Raw genomic sequence first — 27335 nt, 5'->3', positions numbered from 1 at the left:
CTTCCTTTACTTCTGTTCTTCCCTTATTCCTTATCTTTCTATCCTTTATTTGCCTCTTCCCTTTTTGGTTTGCTTGATTACTCACCTCTCTGGGGTTTTCTCTCTCCTTCACTCATGTTACTCACCCTTTACTCACTTCCTTTACTTCTGTTCTTCCCTTATTCCTTATCTTTTTATCCTTTATTTGCCTCTTCCCTTTTTGGTTTGCTTGATTACTCTCCTCTCTGTGGCTTTCTCTCTCCCTCACTCATGTTACTCACCCTGCATTCACTGTCTGACCTGACCTGCATGACCTCCACTGACCTCGGATACGCCCTTGACTCACTCACTCCGCATGACCTACTCTCGCCTGTTAACTCGTCACCTCACTCACTGCATGCCCTCCACTTGTGACCTCTCCCTCACCACTCATCCACCCCTTATCCACCCTTACTGACCCTCTGTCCACCCTTATCTTACCTTATCCACCCTTATTCAACCCCTATTTGACCCCTTATCATACCCTTACTAACCCTCTATCCACCCTTATTCAACACCTATTTGACCCCTTTTCCACCCTTATCCACCCTTATCTAACCCCTTATCCACTCTTACTGACCCTTATCCACCCTTACCTAACCCTATCCACCTTTTCTGACCCTTATCTGACCCTTTTTTTTACCCTTATCCGACCCCTTACCTGACCCTTTTTGACCCTGATCCGACCCCTCATCCTCCCTACACCCCTTACTCACTTACGCAACCTAGTAAAGTGAACATCCAGAGTGCCGTGTCAGCTCTCAATTCGACCAGTGTCTCCTTTGGCACCGCAAGCAGCAATGGCCGCCTCGGAGACACGCCCGGCACCGCCACCAACAACGGCACCGGGGTGGACGAGCTGACCAAGAGGGCTGCACTGGCCGAGGAGGAGGCCATGTACGAGAAGCTCAAGGTGAAAGCCGAAGTGAGGACAGATCGCGCTGTTTGTTCATGGTGGAGAGGAGGACCCTTGATAGATGCTTTAGTGCCCCCTGCTGTACCCTGTGGCTTGTGTTGTGCTCTGGCTTATGTTGCGTTCCTGTCTAATTTTGGGGGGCTCAGATTGAAGGGAGATATCATGCTGTTTGTTGCTAGTGGATTGATGGACCCTTGATAGATGCTTTAGTGCCCCCTGCTGTACCCTGTGGCTTGTGTTGTGCTCTGGCTTGTGTTGCGTTCTTGTTTTTAATTTTTGGGGCTCAGATTGAAGGGAGATATCATGCTGTTTGTTGCTAGTGGATTGAAGGACCCTTGATAGATGCTTTAGTGCCCCCTGCTGTACCCTGTGGCTTGTGTTGCATTCCTCTTTCTCATGTGCGTTTTTAATTTGGGGCTCAGATTGAAGGGAAATATCATGCTGTTTGTTGCTAGTGGATTGAAGGACCCTTGATAGATGCTTTAGTGCCCCCTGCTGTACCCTGTGGCTTGTGTTGCGTTCCTCTCTTTGATGTGCGTCTTTCATTTTTTAGGCTTAGATTAGAAGCAGGAGTTAGGAAAGATTGTGCTGTTTGTTGCTAGTGGAGTTGAGGACCCTTGATGATGCTCTAGTGCCCCTCATAGTCCTCTGTACCTTGTGTTGTGTTGCTTTCCTTTCCTTCATATACGTCTTAATTTTTTAGGCTCAGATTAGAAGCAGGAGTGAGGAAAGATAGCGCTGTTTATTGCTAGTGGAGTCGAGGACCCTTGATAGATGCTCTAGTGCCCCTTGTCCTCTGTGGCTCGTGTTGTGTTCCTCTCTTTCATATAGGTATCTTTAATTTTTTACGCTCGGAGTAAAAGCCAAAGTGAGGACAGATTGCGTTGTTTGTTGCTAGTGAGGTTGAGGACCCTTTATAGATGCTCTTGTACCCCTTATTGTTGTTCCCTGTTGCTTGTGTTGCGTTACTTTCTTTCATATACATCTCATTAATTTTTTACGCTCGGAGTAAAAGCCAAAGTGAGGACAGATTGCGTTGTTCGTTGTTAGTGAAGTTGAGGACCCTTCATAGATGCTCCTGTCCCCCTTATTGTTGTTCCCTGTGGCTTGTGTTGTGTTACTTTCTTTCATATACACATCTTTAATTTTTTTTGCTCAGAGTAAAAATCAAAGTGAAGACAGATCATGCTGTTTGTTGCTAGTGGAGTTGAGGACACTTGATAAATGCTCTTGTCTCTTTGTAGTTCCCTGTGGCTTGTGTTTTGTTATGTCCCGCTCTTTCATATATGTATCTCTTTTAGGTCAGATTAAATAAGAGAAGTGAGGAAAGATTGCACTGTTGCTAGTGGAGTTGAGGACACTTGGTAGCTGCTCTTGTCTCTTTTTTGTTCCCTGTGGCTTGTGTTTTGTTATGTCCCTCTCTTTCATATATGTATCTCTTTTAGGTCAGATTAAATAAGAGAAGTGAGGAAAGATTGCACTGTTTGTTGCTAGTGGAGTTGAGGACCCTTGGCAGCTGCTCTTGTCCCTCTGATATCCCCTGTGGCTTGTGTTGTTGTGTATCGGCTGATTTTGTGTTCCCTTTGCCATATTCTTATCTTTTTAGGGTCAGATTAAAAGAAGAAATGAGGAAAGATCACACTGTTTTTTGCTAGTGGAGTCTTGGTAGCTGCTTTTGTGCCCCTGTTATTGTAAAAGTTCTGCAGGCTGGGTTAAGTGTGGGAATGCATAATCTTAGGCCCAACACTCATGTATCAACACTGTATAGAAGCCTTGCATTATATAGTAGTGTTTCCCAAGGACCCAGCACCCAGGCCCCAGTGTTGGCAGTCCTACAGTATTTCCGTTCATTCCAGCACGACCACGCCAAGAATAACCCCTTCCTGAGCTCCCCCACCAGCGAGACGGCCCCGGCCATCCCCACCAACAACGGAGACCCCTCGCAGATCATCGACCTCTTCGGCGCATCACAGACAGACACAGGAGCAGGATCACTGGTAGGTCGGTTAGGCTATACTCAGTTCATCCAAATCTGGTGTGCATTATCATGCCCTGGCAACCTGCTGTCCCATGGCATGCCTGACTGTGTGGATAATATATGATAGCCTATGCATGGGAAGCAGTCATCAGTATTATGTGTATGCAGGCAACAATAACAAATGGCGTCTGTTATAGTCGGTTTTGAGTTAATAATTATTTGTACTGTCACAAACAGCTGTTTTGTTAATATAAAGCCTGCTAATATTCTCAGTGGCAGATATCACCAAGGAAGTTTAATAATAATAATCAGCAATCTTGTAAATTAACAAAACAGTTGTTTGTGACAGTACTGATAATTTTTAGCTCAAAATCAACTATAATTGCCGGTATTTGTTATTGTTGTCTGCATATTATTGACACTGACGACTGTTTCCTCTGCGCAGGCTGTCATACATTATCCACTAAACCAGACACACTGACAGCACGATAATGCACACCTCAGACTTGGCTGAACCAATTTTAGTGGAGGTGTCGGCCCTCGGGCACCAACACTGTTCCTACTACTGTGATTACTAATGTTAATACTATTACTGCTGCTGTTACTGCTTTTCTTGACGTTTAAATTTGTCTCAGTCAAGTAAATATACAAAAGGTACATTAGATTTGTTTGCTGCCTTATCTACTGGCCTTATACATCCCCCATCCACCCCCTGTTTGACCTGAGTCTTCCTTCGCTCCACAGGCAGGTAAAGCTTCCGATGACCTCCTTCAGCTTGGCAATCCCTTCGCTGACATGCTGAGTGGGACGGCCGCCGCTCCCGCCCCCGCTGCAGCTGCCCCCGCCCAGCCATACACCAATGGTAGGACACAGCGCTCTGTAGGTCTCTCTCTCACTCTCTCCGCATGGCGCTACTCGGTTTCTGGACACGGACGCACGCCTCACCCCACTGCACCCACCCACTCACTCACCCTCGCACTCTCGCACCCTGTCTCAGCACCTCAGTCGTGTCTTGCCGCACACTCACCATGGAAAGTGTTCGGTCGTGTGTGGACGTAGCTGTGTGTTGGGACGCTCCCCGCGGCTCTCAAGCGCTGAGTCTGCTTGTATGACACACTGGATAAACTCAGGAGTGTTTGGATCCACAGAAAATGCTGATATAGTCGCAAATAACTCACTCGGGTCGTCACAAGTATTTAATCTTGCAAGACATTTCATTATAAGCTCTGAATAGTGTTTGGATCCCAGAAAATTTTGAAATAGATGTAAATAACTCCATTCATGGTTTCACAGGTATTTGATCTCCTTGGAGGACACTCATTATAAGCTTTGAAGTGCTTTGATCCCAGAAAATTCTAATATAGACACAAATCCCTTCATTCATGTCATCACAAGTATTTATATTTTCGGAGACACTGCATTATAAGCTTTGCAGTGTTTGGATCCCACAGAAAACATTGATGTAGCCATAATAGCTCACTCGGGCCGTCACAAGTATTTGATTTGATTGCAAGACACTTCACTACAAGCTCTGAAGTGTTTGGATCTCTCTAAAATGTTAATATGGAAAAATAACTTGATTCTTGGCATCATAAGTATTTAACCCAGTAGCAGCGGGGATCATGTTTCTTAGTGGTCCCTCTAAGCGAGAAAAATGTGAAAAAATCATCACTCCCACAAACCATTTCAAAATATATATCAAAGCATTTGTGATCAGTTTATGCATCATCTATTTTGGGGGGTTTATATCATGGCACAAATTTGGCCCATCACTGCTACACGGAAAAGCCACAAATTTGGCCCGTCACTGCTACACGGAAAAGCCACAAATTTGGCCCGTCACTGCTACACGGAAAAGCCACAAATTTGGCCCGTCACTGCTACACGGAAAAGCCACAAATTTGGCCCGTCACTGCTACACGGAAAAGCCACAAATTTGGCCCGTCACTGCTACACAGAAAAGCCACAAATTTGGCCCGTCACTGATACACGGAAAAGCCACAAATTTGGCCCGTCACTGCTACACAGAAAAGCCACAAATTTGGCCCGTCACTGATACACGGAAAAGCCACAAATTTGGCCCGTCGCTGCTACCAGTTAATTTCTTTTCATGACACACTATAAGCTTTGAAGTGTTTTGACCCCACAGAAAATGCTAATATATCCGTAAATATCTCTTCTCGCATTGCCACCAGTATTTCATCTGCTAGCAATATATTTTTCATACTCGTAGGTGTCATAGGTCCATAGAAAATTGCAATATATCAGTTTATAAAGAACTTCATTTATGTCAACCGAAGAACCTAACTCTCTTCTCATTCACTCTAGACTCATCACTGTTTTAGGTCTACAGAAAATTGTGATATATCTGTAAGGAACTTCATTCGTGTTCCTTCAAGATAAGAAATATGAGGGGAGGAAAAGCAAGACGATAACAGTAAAGATTAGGAGAGAGTTCACGGCGTATAGGAAAACCACAACAATATTGAGTAAAAATGAGCCGAGATTTCAGAGATCATACAAAAAAGCCTTTGGTCCCTTCACCAGAGGAGTATCAAGATGCCTTTCATATAGAAAAACCACAACAATAATGCGTAAAAATAAGCCGAGATTTCACAGCATGTAGAAAAAGCCTTCAGTCCCTTCACCAGAGGAGTATCAAGATGCCTCTCATATAGAAAAACCACAACAATGATGAGTAAAAATGAGCAAATATTTCACAGCATGTAGAAAAAAGCCTTCAGTCCCTTCACCAGAGGAGTATCAAGATGCCTCTCATACCAAGGCTGATCATTCTTTTGGCCCTTCTTTATTCTTTTAATTATCATCGTTTTGTCAGCAGCGCCCTGGATTTAGCATCGTTGTAAAGCAGGGGTAAAAGTAAGATTAGATTCTTGCCGGTACTGTCTTCAAAAGCGTACCCCTGCGTACCGGCTGTAGGCGGCTGTATATCTCTTCCTGGTACGGCGTACCCCTGTGCATGCGACACTGGCTGCCACTCTTCTCGTCCAGAACCCGTGAGAAACTGGGAACGCGAGCCACTCAGGCAGTGCTGTCAATTCTGATGGATGAAAATGCGCGAGATTGGGTATCCAAATCCGCTAGAAATCCACCACATATAATGAACTACTTTGCAATACGAGCGCTTCATGTTTACAAACAAATCCTGTCGCCTGGTAGGTAGCCAGGGGTGAAAGTTGTGTCTTCAAAAGCATACCCCTGCGTACCGCCTGTAGACGGCTGTATATCTCTTACCGGTATGGCGTACCACTGTGTACCGGCTTACTTTCACTCCTGTTGTAAAGTCTATAACACAAACACAATATTTCCTGCATCATGAAGACTGAGGTAATGCTAAATATGGGAAGTTTTACCTTTGATTTTGTTGCCTTGTTCTTGATTTTCATATGATATAATCCTTTCTTTATATAATTCTTTCACAGACTTACGTTTCAAATTCAAGTCATTAGTTATGGACACTTTCAATATCAGGTTTGCCCTGAGCTTGCATTCTTTATTATTAAGATATACAAAACCTTAACAAACTCACTTATCAAATTAGAATAGTTACCAACAGGCACTTTTGATATCACTGCCTTACCCTGAACTTGTCTTTAATATAATTCTTTCCTGTATAATTCTTTCACAAACTTACATATCGAATTAGAATAGTGAGCGACGAGCACATTTAATATCACTGCCTCATCCTTAACTTGCCTATAATATATATCTTTCCTGTATAATTTTTTCACAAACTCACTCATCAAATTCAAGCCGCTAGTTATGGACAGTTATAACATCAGTCTTGCCCTTCTTTACTCTTAGAATACATAAAAGTCCTCCACAAATTCACATGTAAAATTATTATCGCTAGTTATGGGTACTTTTATTATCAGTCTTGCTCTTAACTTGCATTCTTTACCATTTGTGGGCTTTTTTTTCATTATTGTTTCCTTTTTTGTGCCCTTGAGCTGCTTCCTTTACTGTAAAAAAAATGGAATATACAAAACTCCTTCCCCGACACACGTATCAAATCGATAATACTTGTGACCTCCGAGTGTTGCCGTTTCTCCCCGTCCCTATCCACCCTGTGAGGCACCCTATAGCTCGGTGTGGGTGCGGTGGGGTGGCCGTGAGTCCGGCGGGCTTCGTGTGTTTGTTCTGTTGCCGCGACTGTGTGGTTGTGTCGGTGTGTTTGGTGTCCAGGGGTAGCCAATTCGGCAGCCCTCGGTTTAAGATCTCTGTCCCGTTCCCCTCTCTCCCATTAGCTTGGTAGTGTTCCCATGGGGTCTATAGTAGTGCATGATATCCCCATTTACTCCCTCTTTTAGCTGTGTATCAAGGGGTTTCAGATTTATGAATGCATGTCTGTTTACTACCGTACTTCCAAGCTTATCCCTGTTGTATACTTCTTGGGATTACGATCATTATTTCTACTGTTCTTGAGGTGACAGCAGCCTTTAGCGTAGGTCCAGTCGGCTGCTCAAGGTGGTCGTATTAATGACTTAACTTCTCTCTCTCACTAAAGCTCTTGATCACTTAAGAAAAGGTTAAATATTTGCCTCTTGCAGTGTGGTAAGTATTGCTTTTGTCTCTTCCCCTTGTGTGTGTGTATGTATGTGTTGATCTATAGGTGTTGTCTTGCTGTTTGTGTGTGTGAGAGTGTGTGCCTTTGTGTGTGTGTGTGTGTGTGTGTGTGTGTGTGTGTGTGTGCGCCTTTGTGTGTGTGTGTGTGTGTGTGTGTGTGTGTGTGTGTGTGCATGCCCGCTGCCTGCCTGCCTGCCTGCCTGCCTGGTTCCCTGTCTCACTGTAAGTGTTGTACAGCCATCAACTCCCTCATTACTTTTTAGAATTTTGAACAATCTGGTCCAATATTTTATAGCTCAAGTGTTTTCTCTTTTACATTTGTATACTATAAACAAAACAAGTCTTCATGTACTCTAATGATTATTTTATTTGATGTTTTTAGCTACTCCATATCTCTAGTCCACATGAGTCTGCTGCCGTAGGATGAGTCAGGGCCTGTGGGTCATGTTTTGCAGTAGTGTAGCCAGTGAGTGAGGGGCAGTGGGGTCTGGTGGGGGGCAAGGCACTGAGCTACGCCTGGACTCCACCACAGGCACAGAGTCAAAAGAAAACGTATGACTTGAGAGGCTGTAACAAAACCATCCTCATCTCTCCCTGGCCTCACACCACAGGGACAGATTCAGAAGGGAACACATGACTTGAGTCCGTAACAAAGCCTCTCTTGTCCTTATGTCACAGTGAGAGATTCAGAAGGGAAGATTCTGTGTGTAACTGGCCCTAAGTGACTGTAACAAATTCACTCTTGTCCCCATATTGAAGTAACAGATTCAGAAGAGAACAACATAGGAAAGTAGCTTTAGTTCAGAGACTATGGGCCATATTCTTAAACATTTCTGTGCCTAAGGACCCAGATTTGACAAGGCTTTCGTGGGAGTTTTGGGCATTTCCAGGGGTAGTTTAATGACCCTGGTGGTAGTTTAACCCTTCTTCTGTGCCATGAACCTAAAAACACTCATGACAACCCGACTGATCTTACTAGCATTTGGAAATAGTTGATGTGAGAGGTCCTTTACCAGTTACACATGACGAGCTCAAAATTCAGCGTGACCAGAGCAGAACGTGATCAGTGAAGCAAAGAGAAGAGCCACAAACTCCTCTTATGTAGCCTGGGACACAGAAAGGAAGGAGGAGGGTGTGGGTCATGCCTTGCTCACCCCCACACACCAGACACTGCCACCGCCACCCCAGAAACAGTTAGTCAGGTAGATTAGTGCATTAGGACTGTTCACCCTCGATTTGGCGGACGCTGAGAAAAAACAGGAGTCTGAAATTTGCCTGGAAGCACAAAATTCTGAGGGAGAGTTGTCCAATAAATCTTGAAGAATAAAATAGTCATGCCATAAGTCTGAAATTTGATTGAAAGCACAAAATTCTGAGGGAGAGTTGTCCGAGAAATCTTGAAGAATATAATAGTCATGCCATAAGTCTGAAATTTGATCGAAAGCACAAAATTTTGAGGGAGAGTTGTCCGAGAAATCATGAATGAAATAGTTGTGCCAGAAGTCTGAAATTTGATCAAAAGCACAAAATTCTGAGGGAAAGTTGTCTGAGAAATTTTGGATGCCTAGATTTTGTCCAGAACATTCAAAACTAAAAAGGAAGTCATTATGCAAAGTAGGGATAGGTTTTGTAATTTACTGATAGGTTTGAATTGAGTCGAGAATCCCAAAAACCATGAAAAATAGTTATGTAAAGAAGGAAAAGGTTCTGAAACACACCCAAGAGCTCAAGTTTTGTTTAGCATATTCAAAGTGTAAGAAAATAGAGCTATTCAAGGACGAGAAAGGTCTTGCAATATACCGAGAAGTTTGTACTCAGGCAAGACTCCAAAACCAAGAAAAATAGTTATGTAAAGAAGGAAAAGGTTCTGAAACACACCCAAGAGCTCAAGTTTTGTCTAGCATATTCAAAGTGTAAGAAAATAGAGCTATTCAAGGACGAGGAAGGTCTTGCAATATACCGAGAAGTTTGTACTCAGGCAAGACTCCAAAACCAAGGCAAATAATAATGCGAAGAAGGAAAAGGCTTTGAGACACACCCAAGAGCTCAAGTTTTGTCTAGCATATTCAAAGTGTAAGAAAATAGAGCTATTCAAGGACGAGAAAGGTCTTGCAATATACCGAGAAGTTTGTACTCAGGCAAGACTCCAAAACCAAGGCAAATAATAATGCAAAAAAGGAAAAGGCTTTGAAACACACCCAAGAGCTCAAGTTTTGTCTAGCATATTCGTAGTCTAAGGAAAAGAGTTAAGCAAGGTCGGGAAAGTTTTAAAGTTCGCTATAAAGTCTGAATTTGGATGAGGAAAGTTAATCTGAATATCTTTTTTTTTTCTATTTTTTTTTCCGGAGCGGCATGTAGCGGACTTATTTTGTTATTATTTTTTGTTTCTTCCCCTTGATCTGCCTCCCTTCCTGTAAAAAAATAATAATAATAATCTAAAAATCTCTCTCCTGGCCTATCGTTTGTTTTTCTTTTATTCAGAGCAGCATCTAGCAGGCTTATTTTATTGTTGTATTTTGTTTTTTGCCCTTGAGCTGCCTCCCTTGCTGTAGAAAAAAAAAATAGTTAACCTGAATATTCCTCTCCTCCGTTCTTTTTTTCTTTTGTTCAGATCGGCGTCCAGCGGTCTTATTTTGCTGTTTTTTTATTTTTTTTATTTCTTCCCCTTGAGCTGCCTCCCTTGCTGTAAAAAATGTAATAAATGAAAATCCCTTTATCCAAAAATTCGCATTATCAAAAGTTTCACCAAATCGAGGGTTAAGAACAGTCAGTGGCTTTAGCAGATAGCAATGTGATAGGTGAATGTTGTTATGGTGTAGAATGACCCTTTATACCCCCGCCCTCCCCTCACCCTCCCATTCCACCCCCCTACCTGACCTGGAGTGGACTGTTCTTTCCTTGTGGAGTGGGTTGACAAGTACCAGCGAACTAGTGTCTTTCCATTCTCTGGCATGGCGTTCGTGGGTGACTCTTACGTTCCTTGGCGTGGAGTATGGCACCGAGGATTTGAGTGTTGGCCGTGACTCCTGCTCTTGTGAATGGAAAGATGGTGTGTGATGCAGTGTTGGGGTGTAGCGTCTTTCCATTCTCTGGGCTGGCTTTCGTGGGTGACTCTTACATTCCTTGGTGTGGAGTATGGCACCGAGGATTTGAGTGTTGGCCATGACTCCTGCTCTAGTTAATGGAAAGATGGTGTGTGATGCAGTGTTGGGGTGTAGCGTCTTTCCATTCTCTGGGCTGGCTTTCGTGGGTGACTCTTACATTCCTTGGTGTGGAGTATGGCACCGAGGATTTGAGTGTTGGCCGTGACTCCTGCTCTTGTGAATGGAAAGATGGTGTGTGATGCAGTGTTGGGGCGTTGATTCTATGTGAGGTGTGTTTGAGAGAAGGTATAGAAGAGTGAGTCAAACACAATAGTAAAAATATAATATCACCCTTACTGAGCTTAGTATTACCGTTACATACGTTGACCCAGACCAAGGACACACCACATGAGCCTAAAAGTGGGTGTTTGAGAGAAGATAAAGAAGAGTGACACAAACACAATAGTAACAGAGTATAATATCACCTCTCCTGAAACTGATTTCTCTTTTTGGCCACTCTACTCTATTTTGGAGCAGTAAGTTGCGGGCTTTTTTTTTTCATACCGTTTTCTTTCTTTTTTACGCCCTTGCTATGTCTCCTCTACTGTAAAAAAAAAAGAAAAGAAAAAGAAATACTGAGCATAGTATTACCTTCACGTACGTTGAGCCAGACCAAGGACACACCACATTAGCCTAAAAGTGTGTGTGTTTGAAAGAAGGTACAGAAGAGTAACACAAACACAATATTAACAGAGTATAATATCACCCTTACTGAGCATAGCATTACCCTTATATAAGTTGAGCCAGACCAAGGACACACCACATGAGCCTAAAAGTGTGTGTGTTTGAAAGAAGGTACAGAAGAGTAACACAAACACAATATTAACAGAGTATAATATCACCCTTACAGAGCATAGCATTACCCTTACATAAGTTGAGCCAGACCAAGGACACACCACATTAGCCTAAAAGTGTGTGTGAAATCAGACTGGAACGTGATCAGTGACAAGACAGATAGTGAAAATAGTGTGAGTGTTTTGTGCGCTGGCAGAGAAATGTGTCACAGTAAACATACACTACTAGGTACACAAACACATGGGAAGGATTGAAATGCAAGCCGTGTTTCCAGGAAGGTTACACTTGATTGATTTGTGTGCCGAGTGGCCTAAGACTACCCACACGCTGCCCTGAAGACCACCTATCAACCAGGACTCTAGATTCTCTCTCTAAAAAGTGGATCTAAGATGAGGTGTGCGGGGCAGCATGAGTCTAGCAAGATGGTGCCACTATAAAAACACAGCATACTTAACACACATCAATAGCCACACAAAGACAGGAACAGTTAAAATGGGTCATATAAGTAGCAGGCTTCTTTTTTTTACGCCCTTGCACTGTCTCCTCTGCTGTAAAAAAAAAAAAAGAGCTGTCAACATCAATTTAACGTCAATTCAACTAAACGGCCCAACGGAACATGTGGCCTCGACTCAACACTCCGCCACATCGCATTGGTACTTGTCACCTCTAGCCCCAAGGAAACCCAGAGTCCGTTCCACCCCTGAAGTGTGTCTAGAGGATGCCTAGGTAGTAATGAACGCCGTTATCCTCACAGGTGTCTCTCAGAGTGTGTGTCAAACCTCCTCCACAGCCCCTGGTTTTGTTTCTGATAATGCCTTTGATGCTGTATTTGGCAACAGTAGCACGTCCCAGAGTAAGTTGTCTTCTCAGCATGAACTGGATTTGTTATGTTCCTTGGTTACAAGTTCATATTATTTAGTTTTTTCACATACATAACAGTTCTCCTCCTCACAGTCCCTCAGCCCCTCAGTCCCTTTAAATAACTATGTTCTAAGTTCCTTCCATGGTCCTCTAACTTGACTTATCAGCATGGACTGGATTTTTTGTTTCTTTGTTACAAGTTCATATTTGAGTTACTTCATATACATAAAAGTTCTCCTCCCCTCAGTCCCTCAGTCCCAGTTCAGGTCCTTCCTCTTAAGTTCTCTTCTCAGCATGGACTGGATTTGTTATGTTCCCCGATATTAGTTTATATTTTTAGTTTCCTTCACACATATTAGGGTTTCCTCTTCATGTTCCTTCAGTCTTGTCAAACATTCTCAAAGTCTTCAATAATGACTCCGTTCAGGTTCTTCCCAGAGTTGTGTTCCCAGCATGGACTACCTGATAATAGCTGTTAATATCCTGTGTTTTTTCAATAGCAGTTTTTCGTCCCTCCACACACAAGGTTTCCCTCTATGTTCCTTTCTATCTAACAGTTTTCAGAGTGTCAATAGTCTAGACTCTCCTAGTTTAATCCTTTCCCAGTGTTGACTTTATTGGTTATTCACATTTCATCTTAACTATTTTTTCTATAGCAGTTTTCGTCCCTCCACACACTAGGTTTTCCTCCATGTTCACTTCTATCTAACAGTTTTCAGAGTGTCAATAGTCTAGACTCTCCAATTTTATCTCTTCCCAGTGTGGACTTTATTGGTTATTCACATTTCATCTTAACTATTTTTTTGATACAAGTTTTTCGTCCCTCCACACACAAGGTTTTCCTCTTTGTTCCCTTCTCTCTAACAGTTTTCAGAGTGTCAATAGTCTAGACTTTCCAATTTTATCCCTTCCCAGTGTTGACTTTATTGGTTGTTCACATTTCATCTTAACTATTTTTTCGATAGCAGTTTTTCGTCCCTCCACACACAAGGTTTTCCTCCATGTTCCCTTCTCTCTAACAGTTTTCAGAGTGTCAATAGTCTAGACTCTCCCAGTTTAACCCCTTCCGAGTGTTGACTTTATTGGTTATTCATATTTCATCGTAACTGTTTTTTCACCCTCCACATTAAGGTTTTTCGTCTAATGTTTCCTCTTAGTTAACAGTTTTCAGAGTGTCAGTAGGCTAGACTTATTTCATTCAGTTTCTTCTCAGTGTGGACTTCATTTCCTAGTATCCATATTTTATCATTACTTTATTTTTGTTCCTCCTCACACAAGGTTTTCTCTATTGTTCTGTCTTAAGCAGTTTTCAAAGACTTTCTTGTTTTGGAATATCCTGATGCTATTCCCCTTTCAATGTTTTTCTTCAAGGTATTCACACTCTAGTTCAATACTCAAGTTCAGGTCCTTCCCTTCAAATCCCTGAATCAATGGTTTTCCTCAAGGTATTCACACACTTTATTTTATCAGGCGAGTTCATGCCCTTCCCCTCCCCTCTCTAATCTTATTACCCTTCAATGGTTTTCCTCAAGGTATTCACACTATTGGATATCACTTGAGTTCAGGTCCTTCCCTTCCCATCGCTGAATCAATGGTTTTCCTCAAGGTATTCAAACACTTTATTTTATCAGGCGAGTTCATGCCCTTCCCTTCCCCTCCCTGATCTTATTCCCCTTCAATGGTTTTCCTCAAGGTATTCACACACTTTATTTTATCAGGCGAGTTCATGCCTTCCCTTCCCCTCCCTGATCTTATTCCCCTTCAATGGTTTTCCTCAAGGTATTCAAACACTTTATTTTATCAGGCGAGTTCATGCCCTTCCCTTCCCCTCCCTGATCTTATTCCCCTTCAGTGGTTTTCCTCAGGGTATTCACACACTATTTTATCAGTTAAGTTCATGCCCTTCCCTTCCCCTCCCTGATCTTATTCCCCTTCAGTGGTTTTCCTCAAGGTATTCACACTTTCAGTTATCACTTGAGTTCAAGCCCTTCCCTTCTTGTCCCTCCCTTCCCAGCCCTCTCAGTGTGTGTCTAAGTTACCCCAAAATTTACCTCTTCCTCTATTTTTAAGGTACTGGTACTATGGATGCCTGCAGTAATGTTACACCCAGAGTTTTACATATCTATATTTCTTTATGTGTTTATTTTTGTGCCCCACCGACTCTCACATTTTGGATAGGTGGCTAACGTTACCATTTGTTTCAGTTCAGGTTATGTGTTGATGTCTGTTCCTTAGTTCGTACGCACCACTGTAGTCAGTTCTCGGATCAGGGAAAAATGTGTGCTCTGGGAAAGTGAGTGAGGATTTAAAATTTGAAGATTGTCATGGTAAAGTTTGGTAAATATTCTTCAGTGTGAGGGGTCGTTAGTCGTCACACCTCTGCTTAAATTTCCTGGAGTCCTGTGTATGTGTTCTTGTGAAGTCATAGGTTCTCATGATCCGAGCACTGACTCAACCCTCTTGCATACGAACTCCGGAACATGACCACATTAGTTGATATACCCATGAACACCCTTCCCGTCCCATCCCTTCCCTTCCCTTCCCATCCCATCCCTTCCCATCCCATCCCTTCCCTTCCCTTCCCCTCCCATCCCATCCCTTCCCCTCCCATCCCTTCCCTTCCCATCCCTTCCCTTCCCGTCTCTTCCCTTCCCGTCTCTTCCCATCCCCTCCCTTAGCCCAGGAGTCAGCGTAGTGGCGTAGCAACCTGCATGACCCCACCCACTCCTGCCCAGTTCACGCATTCCTCTTTACCGCAGACAGCCGAGGAAATGCTGTGTGGTATGCCTTGTAGAGAGGGAATGCTGTGCTAGATAGGCAGTAGGATAAGTAATGAAGATGATGGAATGACGATAATGGAATGCTTAAGTTAGGGCAGGAAAGGCAGAAGATGGTGAATGACAGTAAATGATAATGATGGGATGACTGAAAAGGAATGGTGTGGTAGATAGACAATAGGATAAATAATGATAATAATGATGAAATGAAGATAATGGTATGCTTAAGTTAGGGCAGGAAAGGCAGAAGATGGTGAATGATAGTGAATGATAATGACGGAATGACTCGAAGGGGGGAGGTTCGTGAAGCAATGCAGTATATGATGAAGATAGTGATGAAACTAAAATGCTGTCTTAGGTTAGAGCAGGACAGGCAGATGATGATGAAAGATGGTGATGATAATGATAGTGAATTGTGAAGATGAGGATGAAGATGGAATGATGAAAGTGAGAAAGGAATGTGAAGATGCAGCGACGTGTTTGATAGTGAAAAATGATGATAGTGAATTGTGAAGATGAGGATGAAGATGAAATGATAGTGAGAAAGGAATGTGAAGATGCTGAAAGATGGTGATGATAATGATAGTGAATTGTGAAGATGAGGATGAAGATGGAATGATGATAGTGAGCAAGGAATGTGAAGATGCAGTGACTCATTTGATAGTGAAAGATGGTGATGATGATGATAGTGAATTGTGAAGATGGAATGAAGATGAGAAAGGAATGTAAGAATGCAATGACTTGTTTGATGGTGAAAGATGATGAGGATGAGGATGATGGGTGGAAGGAATGTCATGATAGCTTAGGACAGAAGAGATGGTGACACAGAAGGAGGTGAAAGATGGTGAGGATGATGATAGTGAAGATGATGATAATGAATGCTGAAGGGACTGTCATGGAAGGTTAGGGCAGAAGAGATAGTGACACATATGAAAGTGAAAGATGGTGAGGATGAGAATAGTGAAGATGATAATGAAAATGAATGCTGAAACGACTCTCATGAAAGGTTAGGGCAGAAGAGATAGTGAAAGATGGTGAGGATGATGATAGTGAAGATGATGATGAAAATGAATGCTGAAAGGTTAAGACAGAAGAGATAGTGAAAGATGGTGAGGATGATGATAGTGAAGATGATGATGAAAATGAATGCTGAAAGGACTGTCATGAAAGGTTAGGGCAGAAGAGATAGTGAAAGATGGGGAGGATGAGAATAGTGAAGATGATGATGATGATAATGAATGCAGTAGATTTATATATTTTTCTTTGTAGCATTGGAAGACAAATTTAGTATTGCATTCCTTCAATTAATCTTTCACATTTTAAATAGTGCAAGTTTTACCACTATTACTATTATTACTGTTATCACTATTATTTATTCCTGTTATTAGTGTTGTTATATTTCACAGATGTCATATTCCTTCCTCCTGGTTCCATATATGTCCACACACGCCCCACCGACACCTTAATCTGATTTTTTGGTTAATGCATAAATGGCGTCGGCCACCACACCAGCCCTGAGGCACCCTACTCCTTGGCTTTAGATGCTATTGTTGTTATTACTACTGTTATTACTGTTATTGAGGTTCATGGGAGGGCATCAAGGGAAGATAAATAAACTGATACAGACCCAGAGTCCCCTCGCTGAGCAGACTTGGATGTGAAGACTAAGGGCCACTTTCACAGTCACTTTGTTTGTTTTGATTATTACCAATGGCGGCGATCGGCACTATAGTATTTCCACGTGAAACTGGTCGATGGGGTAGTGGCGGCTGCAGGGTTAGCCTAGCCCCTCACCTTGCCACACACCCTCAATACCTCTTGCTTCATCTGCAGCCTCCACTACCCCATCGGCCAGTTTCACGTGGAAATACTACAGTGCCGATCGCCGCCACTGGTAATGATCAAAGTAAACAGAGTGACTGTGAAAGCGTCCTTAAGAGAGACAGTGGCAGTAAAGTAAAGGGAAGAATACAAGAAGAGGGAAAAAAACAATACCTGATGAGTTAGCAGCTGGGTGTTGACTTGCTCTTCAAACTTATCAGTGGGAGGAAAGGAAGGTTAATGTTAAAGAAAAGGCAGGGACAGTACAGTAAGGAGTAATGTTTAAGAAAAGGCAGGGACAGTACAGTAAGGAGTAATGTTTAAGAAAAGGCAGGGACAGTACAGTAAGGAGTAAGAAGAACATTAGATATAGATGAAAGCCCTTGATCGAGACACTTGGTGGGTAGTCACTGAATGTCTAACCTCATATTATCCACTCTAAAAAGCCCCTCAGTAAGTCCATGGTTAGAGGGCTGGGTGTGTATCAGTAAGCAGACCCTGATGGCATGGGCCGAGAGCCTTTAGTGCCTTAAGAGTCAGGTCCCCAATGGCTGGTGGTGTGGCCGGCGCTGTGTTGTGATGCACCTCAAGGAAGATTTAGCTTATGAGAGTATGCCTTGTGTGTGTGTGTGTGTGCGTGTGTATGTGTGTGTGAGCGTGCGTGCGTGTGTTTTGTTTTCAGGCGAGAGTTGTCAAGCTGTTGAAGTCTTCCTCTGGGTGCCGATTGATGATGATGATGACGATGATATTATTCTTGAGTGCATCACATTTACATTATTTTTGTCCCTGTAGCTCACCAACCATAGCCTTGAGCCCATAAGATGCTTGTGAAGTTTGCTGCTTCTGCACACCCACCACTTGACACTAATAGAATGACTCATTGTTGCATGACAGGCACGGCTGCGACCAGTTCCTTCACATGGCCAGGTAATAGTCGTATGTACTGTTTTGACTCACACCTTGCTAACGAGGAGGTTGGCTTGCAGGTAACCTTACTGTGCCGGCTTACTCTAACACACTACTACTACTACTACTCCTACTGCTACTACTACTACTACTACTACTACTACTACTTTGCCACTACTAACAGATATGGTAAGATTTCAGCATGCCGATCACAGTACTGGTGGATGGCTACTTGCATCTCCGCATCTCTCATTCTCGTTGTCCGTGCGGCGGCCCAAGAGCTGCGTGGCCTCGTAATGTAGTCTCGTGGCTGCCGGTGCTTATATTCTTGTCGAGGCCACAGGCGGGAAAAGTCGGGGAAGGCTAGACACACTTACAGAGCTATAGGTCGAGAGGAAGGCAAGTAGGAATGTTTCAATTTTTTATTTATTTATTTTTATCTATTTCTTTATTTAATATTTTTTTACAGCAAAGGAAGCAGCTCAAGGGCAAAAATAAATGAGAGCAAAAAAGCCTGATATCGAAAAAGCCCGCTGCTAGTGTGTCTCATTAAAAAATCCAGGAAAATTTATCTTGAATGTAAAGCAATAGGCCAAGAGGAAAGCGAGCAGGAGTGTTGCGTGTCTCGTAAAGTACTGTTGAAAATTTGATCTTAAGTTATGTTTTTATAGGCCAAGAGGAATGCATGCAAGAGTGTGTGTCTTGGCAAGGAACACAGAAAAATTGATCTTAAGTTTAAACCTATAGGCTGAGAGGAAAGTGAGCAGGAGTGTGTCTCATGAAGGAACTCGGAAAATTTGATCTCCAGCGTAAATATGTTTTCTTAGGCAGAGAAAAAAGACTTGGAGGTGTTAGAAGTAAAGGAAGGATTAGCACTGGGCCGAGCAAGATGGAGGAGGGTTTCGCAAGTCCAACCCCGAGAATGGGAGACGGCAGACTATGAAAGATAATGATAGTGAAATGGGAAGATGAGGATGAAGATGAAATGATGATAGTGAGCAAGGAATGTGAAAATGAAGTAACTTGTTTGATGGTGAAATATGATGAATGATGATGATGTTAATGATGGTGAAATATGAAGATGGAATGAAGATAATGAGCAAGGAATGTGAAGATGCAGTGACTTGTTTGATGGTGGAAGATGATGATGATGAGGAGGATGGGTGGAAGGAATGTCATGATAGCCTAGGACAGAGGAGATGGTGACACAGGAGGAGGTGAAAGTATAGAGGAGTGTGTGTGTGAAGGCGAAGAATATAGGAAAATAGATTGTAACCATAAATATTTAGGCCAAGAGAAAATCATGCAGGAGTGTGAGTCTCATGAAGGAACATGGAAAAACAAATCTTACAAATAGTTCTGTGTTTATTATTCCTTTTTTGATGGTAAAGGAGGCAGTTCAAGGAATAAGAAAATAAAGAATAGACGAGAAGGCCCACTCGTGCTTCTGGTAACAGTTGATAGGGTGATAAGAGTAACTGAATGGAGAGTTGCCATAATAATCTTCTCTTAAAAGCGTTTAGGTCGCAGGAGTTAATACAGACAAAGGAAGGAAAGGCTTAAGTTTGCATCAAGATCATGTCAAAAGAGGGTCAGAAATCGAATAGAGAGTTGTCGAGGTGTCTTGATATGTTCCTCTCGAAAGTGTTGAAGTCATAGGCAGGAGGAAATACAGACAAAGGAAGAAAAGGCTTAAGTTTGCATCAAGATCATGTCGAAAGAGGGTCAGAAATCAAATGGAGAGTTGTCGAGGTGTCTTGATACTCTCCTCTTGAAAGCGTTTGTGTCGTAGGCAGGAGGAAATACAGACAAAAGAAGAAAAGCTGTTTAAGTAGTTTGCATTAAGATCTAGTCAAAAGAAGGTCAAAAATCAAATGGAGAGTTGTCGAGGTGTCTTGATACTCTCCTCTCGAAAGTGTTGAAGTCATAGGCAGGAGGAAATACAGACAAAGGAAGAAAAGGCTAAAGTTTGCATCAAGATCTAGTCAAAAGAGTGTCAGAAATCGAATGGAGAGTTGTCGATGTGTCTTGATACTCTCCTCTCGAAAGCGTTGAAGTCATAGGCAGGAGGAAATACAGACAAAAGAAGGAAAGCTGTTTAAGTAGTTTGCATCAAGATCTAGTCAAAAGAGTGTCAGAAATCGAATGGAGAGTTGTCGATTTGTCTTGATAGCCTCCTCTTGAAAGCGTTGAAGTCATAGGCAGGAGGAAATACAGAAAAAGGAAGGAAAAGCTGTAGTATGTATCAAGATCTAGTCGAAATGAAATGCCAGAATATCCTCTTTTTCTGCACTCACACACGACCTCTGCATGTAACGGAACACACGAGAAATTAAACCAGACAGGGAAAGGTTTGCCGGCGCCGGGGATCGAACCCCACTACAGAAAGAGGGTCAAAAATCAAATGGAGAGTTGTCTTAATACTCTCCTCTTGAAAGCGTTGAAGTCATAGGCAGGAGGAAATACAGACAGAGGAAGGAAAAGCTGTATTATGTATCAAGATCTAGTCAAAAGAGGGTCAGAAATCGAATGGAGAGTTGTCTTAATACTCTCTTCTTAGCTGCGTGAAATAAGTAGCAGGCAGGAGGAAATACAGACAGAGGAAGGAAAAGCTGTATTATGTATCAAGATCTAGTCAAAAGAGGGTCAGAAATCGAATGGAGAGTTCTCGCTTTGCCTTGATGCTCTCCCCTTGAAAGTGTTCGTGTCATAGGCAGGAGGAAATACATACAAAGGAAGGAAGGAAAAGCTGTACTCTGCATCAAAGTTTAGTCCACTACCTAGCATGCCCCAGACTCCCTCTTAGACATAGGCACCCTGACCATCATCCCCCTTCCCTTCTGTTATCCTCTCCCTCGTGCGTGCCAAGATTGAGTGCCTGGGGTCTGAGTGGGTTGGAACGGCTGACTGGCATCTCGTAGCGGTGAGGAGTGACTGTGTGTGGGAGACTTACGTGAAGAGGGTTGACATGATGTGTTGTGTACGGTTAGAGAGAGAGAGAGAGAGAGAGAGAGAGATGGTTAGGTAGTATTTGAACTTGCTTTCCAGGGAACAGAATCACAATGAAGTAGATAGATATATAGATAGGTAGAGAGGTAGATGGATAGATAGACAGAGATAGATGGTTAGACTATATTTTAATTTGCTTTATGAAATAGATACATAGATAGAGAGGTAGAAGGGTAGATAATGTAGATAGATAGATGAGATAGATAAAGAGAGAGAAATGGTTAGACACTTTAAATATCCTTTCCAGAGAATAGAATTAAAACGAAATACTTAGATATGTAGATAGGTCAAAAAGTAGAAGGGTAGATATGTAGATGGGAGAGAGTAGATAGAGAGGTAGAAGAGTAGATAATGTAGATAGATAAAGAGAGAGAAATGGTTAGACACTTTAAATATCCTTTCCAGAGAATAGAATTAAAACGAAATGCTTAGATATGTAGATAGGTCGAAAAGTAGAATGGTAGATATGTAGATGGGTAGATAAGGAGAGAGAGAGAGAGAGAGAGTAGAGTGAGAGAGAGCGAGTGAGTTACGTCGTGCGCTCTTCTCTTGCAAGCTGCCGGGCTGGACGATCTTGCCGCCAGCTTCACCGCCCCAGCCGCCGAAGCCAACCCTTTCGCCGACTTTGGCATGTCAGGGCCCGTCCCCGCTCCTTCCCTCCCCCCCCAGAGTGGTCTTGGGTCTATCGGCACCTCCACCATCACCACCACCACCACCACCACTACCACCACCACCACCACTACCACCTGTACCACCACCGACCTCCTGGCTGGTTTGGACTCGCTGGCAGGGGTTGGCATTTCTGCCGCCCCCCCGCTCCCCATTGTACCCCCAGCTCAGCCTGAAGGTGACCACTGACACCACCCATCACCACTTTCATCACCACTGGCTATTGTATCCCTGTATCTTCATCACTAGTAACTTCTTCTTCTTCTTCTTCTTCTTCTTCTTTTTTTTTTTTTTTCACCGTTTTTTCCTCTTCCTTTCCTCTTCTTCCTCATTTTACTCCTCTGCCTCCATCACCATCATATCTTCCATAGAGACACCCCTCCTCCTCCTCCTCCTCCCCCTCCCCCTCCTCCCCATCCTCTTCCTCCTCCTCCTCGTACAAAATCGAAAGGAAAAAAAATGACGTGTCCACAATTGGCAAAGTTATGATGGCAAATTCTGTGTTACATGACTGCCCCTCCTCCTCCTCCTCCTCCTCCTCCTCCTCCTCTACCACTTCTACCTTGCACAAAATTGAGTAGGAAAAAAAATCGCATTCATCCACAATTATCGGCAAATCTTAAACCTCAAAGTTGATGGCAAATGGAGTGCTGTTCCCCTTCCCCTTGGTCCCTCCTCCTCCTCCTCCTCCATCTCCTCCACCAAGTCAGCAGGGCACAGCATCCTCAGCACAGTCAGTCAGTCAGCACCGCCTGTAATGAGCCGCCTGCCAACCAGTACTCTTGTCTGTGTCACCGTCAGTCCCTTGAGCCGGTGGGGGTGTCGGCCAGTCTCTCTGAGCGTCACTTGTGTTATCAGCCGTTCCTGCGCCTGTTGAGAACAATGCTTACAGGTCGTTAACCCCTAAGGGACACACAAAATCTAAGGGGTGACTCCCAAGAACAGGCGTTTTTCAAGTGGATTTCTCGTAATAACTCGTGTGACACTAATGATATAACAAATTTAATCACGGTAAAATAACTGATAATAACAATTAGAAATAAACAAATAGGGTCTGTGTGTGGACATGAGGTAAAGGACTTGGCTTTATGTGCAAAGTCCCTTGTAAGCAGAAAAAAAATAAATCCATCACAACCAGCCACTAGACCTATGTATGTGTGTATTTAGGCCTAAGGTTGTCGATTAGTGTATTTCAGATGTAGAACAATAGTGTAGGTCATGAGGAGAGAAGGGGAATAAGGCAAAGCAGGGGCCTCCACACGCGGGAAACTTGTCTTTGAACAGAGCCCACCAATATTTACGGCTGTGGATCTCGTCCTTTAGGGGCTAATATTACGTATTAGGTGTTTAGGTCATTTGATATACGAGTTCACAATCACTTTTCCACCAAAAACGTAACCCAGTCGTGAAGCCCCGGAGACCTGTACGTGTTGACAGCGTTGTTTTCAGCAGTCTATGGAACAGGCGACGATAACCCGAGTGTCATGTAGAGGCCGGCCTGCACACCCTGCCCTGGCCGGTGCACTGTGTAGCCTGCGCCCCGTCACAAAGCACCATGGCCCGTACCATCCGCCATCGCCCTTACTCGTGTGGACAGTGTGTGTGCCTGACCATGTGCCGCACGCTACTCCCCGCCGCGTTGCACGAAGCATGAGTCTCGTCAGCCACACCCAGCTACACACACACACACACACACACACACACACACACACACACACACACACAAACACAAACACACATACACACTCACTCACTCACTCACACACACACATACACACACACACACACACACACACACACACACACACAAGGCCCGCCCAGCCCATTCAGTCATACAAACACACAGGCAGGCAGATCCAACCCTCCTAGAAAGGAATTTGAATCCTTAAAACAATGGTCTGGATTCCCTTTAATCGTAGAGGCTGAAAATTGTCTCCATCCTCAAAGAAACACTGAATTCATGATTGAAAGAAATTGTAGCCCTTCTAAAAGTGTTGAATTCTTTTATAAACCCTCCCCCTAAAAAAAATATATTGAATGCAGAAAATTTTAGCCTCCATCCAAAAAAATCAATCAATAAGTATAGATAATAATGATAACAGAGCCATAACAGTGGTGGTGTGGCCCAAGGAGGCTCACTGCATCAAGCATGCCGCCGATCGCACCAAAAAGCGTAGCCATTATGTGTCGTGCAGCGCAGGGACGGACGTCTGCCTCCTGTGTTGCTTGTGGGTCACCTTGCACCACTGCCAGTTAGTCATCACAGTCCAAGTGTGGCTGTTTGCACCGTCTGTGTTGTCCCGTTTGTTGCCGCGCTGTGTGACGCAGGATGATACAGGCTGCACCCAAGACCATGGCTGCTGAACACTGCTAACAAAACCAAAGAATTCCCAGAAAAAAGAATCGCAATAGTCGCATCTTGTGTCATCCAGCGAAGTTGCACTCAGCTTCTCACTTCCCCTCAAAAACATAAGTCAAAAAGAAAATCAAAATTATCGCATCTTGTGTCATCCAGCAAAGTGACACTCGGCTTCCTCACAACCCCTCACCTCCCCTCCCTTGCCTCTCTACCCCTCAAAAACATAAGCCAAAAAGAGAATCACAATAGTCGCATCTTGTGTCATCCAGCAAAGTGACACTCAGCTTCCTCACAACCCCTCACCTCCCCTCCCTTGCCTCTCCACCCCTCAAAACCATAAGCCAAAAAGAGAATCAAAATGATCGCATCTTGTGTCATCCAGCAAAGTGACACTCAGCTTCCTCACTTCCCCTCACAGCCCCTCCCTTGCCTCTCCACCCCTCAAAACCATAAGCCAAAAAGAGAATCAAAATTATCGCATCTTGTGTCATCCAGCAAAGTGACACTCAGCTTCCTCACAGCCCCTCCCTTGCCTCTCTTCCCCTCCCCTCAAGTCTTCCCTTCATAGGCCCGCCAGTAGCCAGCACCGCCCGAGTCGCTGGCTGCCACCACACTCCATCATTGCTAGGGCTTTGACAGGCTTAAGGTAGTGGAGCTAGGCCGTGACGTTCCGCTGGAGTAGGAAGAGAGGCAAACGCACCATAGTAAGTTGTGTAGCAATGGATGGACCAGTCGTGTGAGCACCTGCGATGTGGATCTTCCCCTCAGCACCTCGTAGATAGCCAAGTAGTCGTAGTTTGTGTGTCGGGAGGTTGCGTCGCATGTCCCGGGCTTCTGCATGTGGTGTTTGAAGTGTTTGTGTGTGTGTGTGTTCGTGTGTGTGCCTGCCAGCCAGCACCGTCACTCACTGCTGCTTTGAAGGCCGTTTATGCTGTGTAAGAGTGGACTTGTTTGCCATTCCCTGAAGATGAAGGTTAGGGAATCTACTTCTACTACCCCAACTCTATTTATTCTACAACTACTGCTACCACTACCTTTGTTACTACTACTACTACAACTACTGCTACTACTACTACCATTACCTCTTCAACTACTGCTACTATTTCTTCTATAACTGCTGCTTCCATTGCCATTGTTAACTACTACTACTGCCACTATTACTCTACTTGGGGTTAGATTCTTTCCTCAGTCAAGCACATTACAGCCAAGAGGTTAAGTGTCGCAAGCAATCCACTCTTGCACGAGCATTGCGCATTATTCCTTGACTTGTTTACTAACCCCTTTGCATTGTTAAACCGTAGCTCTTGTGCCCCCCTAAGAATGAGTGCCAACAGGAGGCCATTCCGTCAAAGTGTCCCTGCTCCGAGAGTGTTGTTGTGCCACTGTTCATTGGCCTGAGTCACATCCCGTCACTTCAAAGTACTCGCACTAAAGTTACGCTTAAGACCCCTAAGGTACGCCACGAGCAGTAGAGTAACGAGGGTAGGAGCCACTCAGCCAGCCCCTACATGTCCCCAGCCTAACCTGCCAACCCCACCACAGCGTTTGATGGGTTCGGCGACATTCTGAAGCCCGAGGGTGGTGGCGGTGGCGGGGGAAGTGGTGTCATTGGGGCGCCTGTCATGCCTGCCGCGATGGGTGCACCAACCACCACGTCTTCAGCCTCGCAGCCCGCCAAGCTGATCAGCGGCGACCTGGACATGTCTCTCTCCTCCCTCGTGGATAACCTCAACATCAAGGGGCCCTCGGCACAGAAGTAAGTGATGCTTATATCACGGCAGCATTGATTTATCCTTTACCTCTTGGGTTGGTCGTCTTGATTTGGGTGTCTGTCCTCTTCCCTGGCAAGATATCACACCAAGGTTTGTACTTAACGTGAGACAGCACCAAGATTTGAGTGAATGTTTAGTGATATTAACCCGGTAGCAGCGATGGGCCAAATTTGTGCCATGCTTTAAACCCCCCAAAAATAGATGATACATAAACTAATCACAAATGCTTTGATATATATTATGAAATGGTTTGTGTGAGTGATGATTTTTTCTCATTTCTCTCGCTTAGATGGACCATTAAGAAACATGACCCCCACTGCTACCGGGTTAATAGATGACACCAACAAAATCAGAGTAACTGTAAAAATCTTAACAAAACACACCACCTAGACTTGTTTTCAACGTGACTAGACAACACCAAGATTTGAGAAACTTTGGTGATGTTAATAGATGACGACACCAAAATCTGAGTAACTATTATTATTAACAGACAACACTAATACTTGAGTACTAACAATATCACACCAGAAGACAGCACACCGAACCTAGATTTGAGAAACTGTTTGGTGATATTGATAGATGACGACACCAAAATCTGAGTAACTATCACACCAGAAGACAGCACACCGAACCTAGATTTGAGAAACTGTTTGGTGATATTGATAGAAGACGACACCAAAATCTGAGTAACTTTATTATTACCGACAGGCAACACCAATACTTGAGTACTAACAATATCACACCAGAAGACAGCACACCAAACCTAGATTTGAGTAACTGTTTGGTGATATTATTGGAAGGGAAAACCAAGATCTGAGTAACTTCAACAAAAAAGAACACCAAGACCCGAATTCAAACTTTATATCACAACAAAAGACACCATTCCTAGATCTGAGCAACTGTTTGGTGATAATAGAAGACAACACCAAGATCTGAATAACTTAAAATATATCAACAAAAAATAACAATAAGCTTTCATCTCAAGAGAAGGAGAGATCAGAGGCAGCATTTCTATAACCTTCTCCTCTATATTTGGTGGTCCTGTTTTGGGTGTTCTCTTTTCCCTGGCATTCTTGTGTTCCCTTGATCAAGTTCAGTCCTTGGTCTTTCTCCTTGACTGAAGATGAAGTAAACTGGCCTCTCTTTTGGCCTCTCGTTCTTTCTGATTTTGTTTGGAGCAGCGTCTAGCAGGCTTTTTTGTTGCTGTTTTTGTTTTTGCCCTTGAGCTGCTCCTTTGATGTAAAAATAAATAAATAAATAAATGAACCCACTTTCTGCCAGAGGTCAGTGGAACTCCCCCAAGACTCAGAGCAAGACAGGCGGTGCCAGCTGGACCCCTGCTGCCCCCACCGCTACCATGGGGGGCTTCCGTCCAGCCATGCCCGGGCAACCCATGGCAGCCCCAGCCGTGGCCCAGCCTGTGGCCGCCCAGCCTGGACAGTGGGCCCCGGGCATGCAGATGGGCGGCACCTTCCCTCAGCAGCCCATGGTAAGGGGATAGACTAGGGTGGCAGGACATAGGCTTTTATTCAGGACACTCTGACTGGTATTCTCAAACAGCTCAGGGCTCACACACCACACTGGATAATGCTTTCATAGAGGCTGTGTTAGTGTTTCCATGGGTAGTGTTTGGAGATAAGCTTGACACTCCCACACTGGATAATGCTTCCGTAGAGGCTGTGTTAGTAGTGTTAGGAGACTATAGTCCGTTTCATTCCGTCTGT

At 43.8% G+C, this 27335-nt stretch overlaps 1 protein-coding gene and 1 long non-coding RNA gene across 30 annotated transcripts in view; both read left to right on the top strand.

The window, feature by feature from the left end:
- The window catches only part of LOC126993306 (phosphatidylinositol-binding clathrin assembly protein LAP-like), a 78156-nt gene that overhangs the window by 47026 nt on the left and 3795 nt on the right, over positions 1-27335 (top strand). For 7 of the 20 annotated variants that reach the window (XM_050852269.1, XM_050852278.1, XM_050852288.1 and 4 more), the window contains 8 exons: positions 748-943; positions 2791-2931; positions 3657-3774; positions 12192-12290; positions 17791-17823; positions 21368-21658; positions 25382-25595; positions 26893-27100. In XM_050852269.1, coding sequence (XP_050708226.1) covers positions 748-943; positions 2791-2931; positions 3657-3774; positions 12192-12290; positions 17791-17823; positions 21368-21658; positions 25382-25595; positions 26893-27100 — 1300 coding nt within the window. The remainder of the gene's footprint in view (positions 1-747; positions 944-2790; positions 2932-3656; positions 3775-12191; positions 12291-17790; positions 17824-21367; positions 21659-25381; positions 25596-26892; positions 27101-27335) is intronic. The other 13 variants (XM_050852363.1, XM_050852321.1, XM_050852352.1 and 10 more) reach the window with 10 other exon arrangements.
- On the top strand, positions 12297-17257 carry LOC126993352 (uncharacterized). 10 transcript variants are annotated; one of them, XR_007747711.1, is made up of 4 exons: positions 12297-12824; positions 12980-14164; positions 14250-15977; positions 16082-17257. It is a non-coding gene; the product is annotated as an uncharacterized LOC126993352 (long non-coding RNA). The 10 variants fall into 10 exon arrangements; XR_007747719.1 differs by having other exon boundaries at positions 12297-12979; positions 13290-14164; XR_007747712.1 differs by having other exon boundaries at positions 12297-12979; positions 13135-14164.

Source organism: Eriocheir sinensis, chromosome 7 (assembly GCF_024679095.1).
Source record: "Eriocheir sinensis breed Jianghai 21 chromosome 7, ASM2467909v1, whole genome shotgun sequence".
Classification (NCBI taxonomy): domain Eukaryota; kingdom Metazoa; phylum Arthropoda; class Malacostraca; order Decapoda; family Varunidae; genus Eriocheir; species Eriocheir sinensis.
The sequence above is the reverse complement of the archived record's forward strand: the minus strand, read 5'-3'. Positions and strand labels throughout refer to the sequence as shown.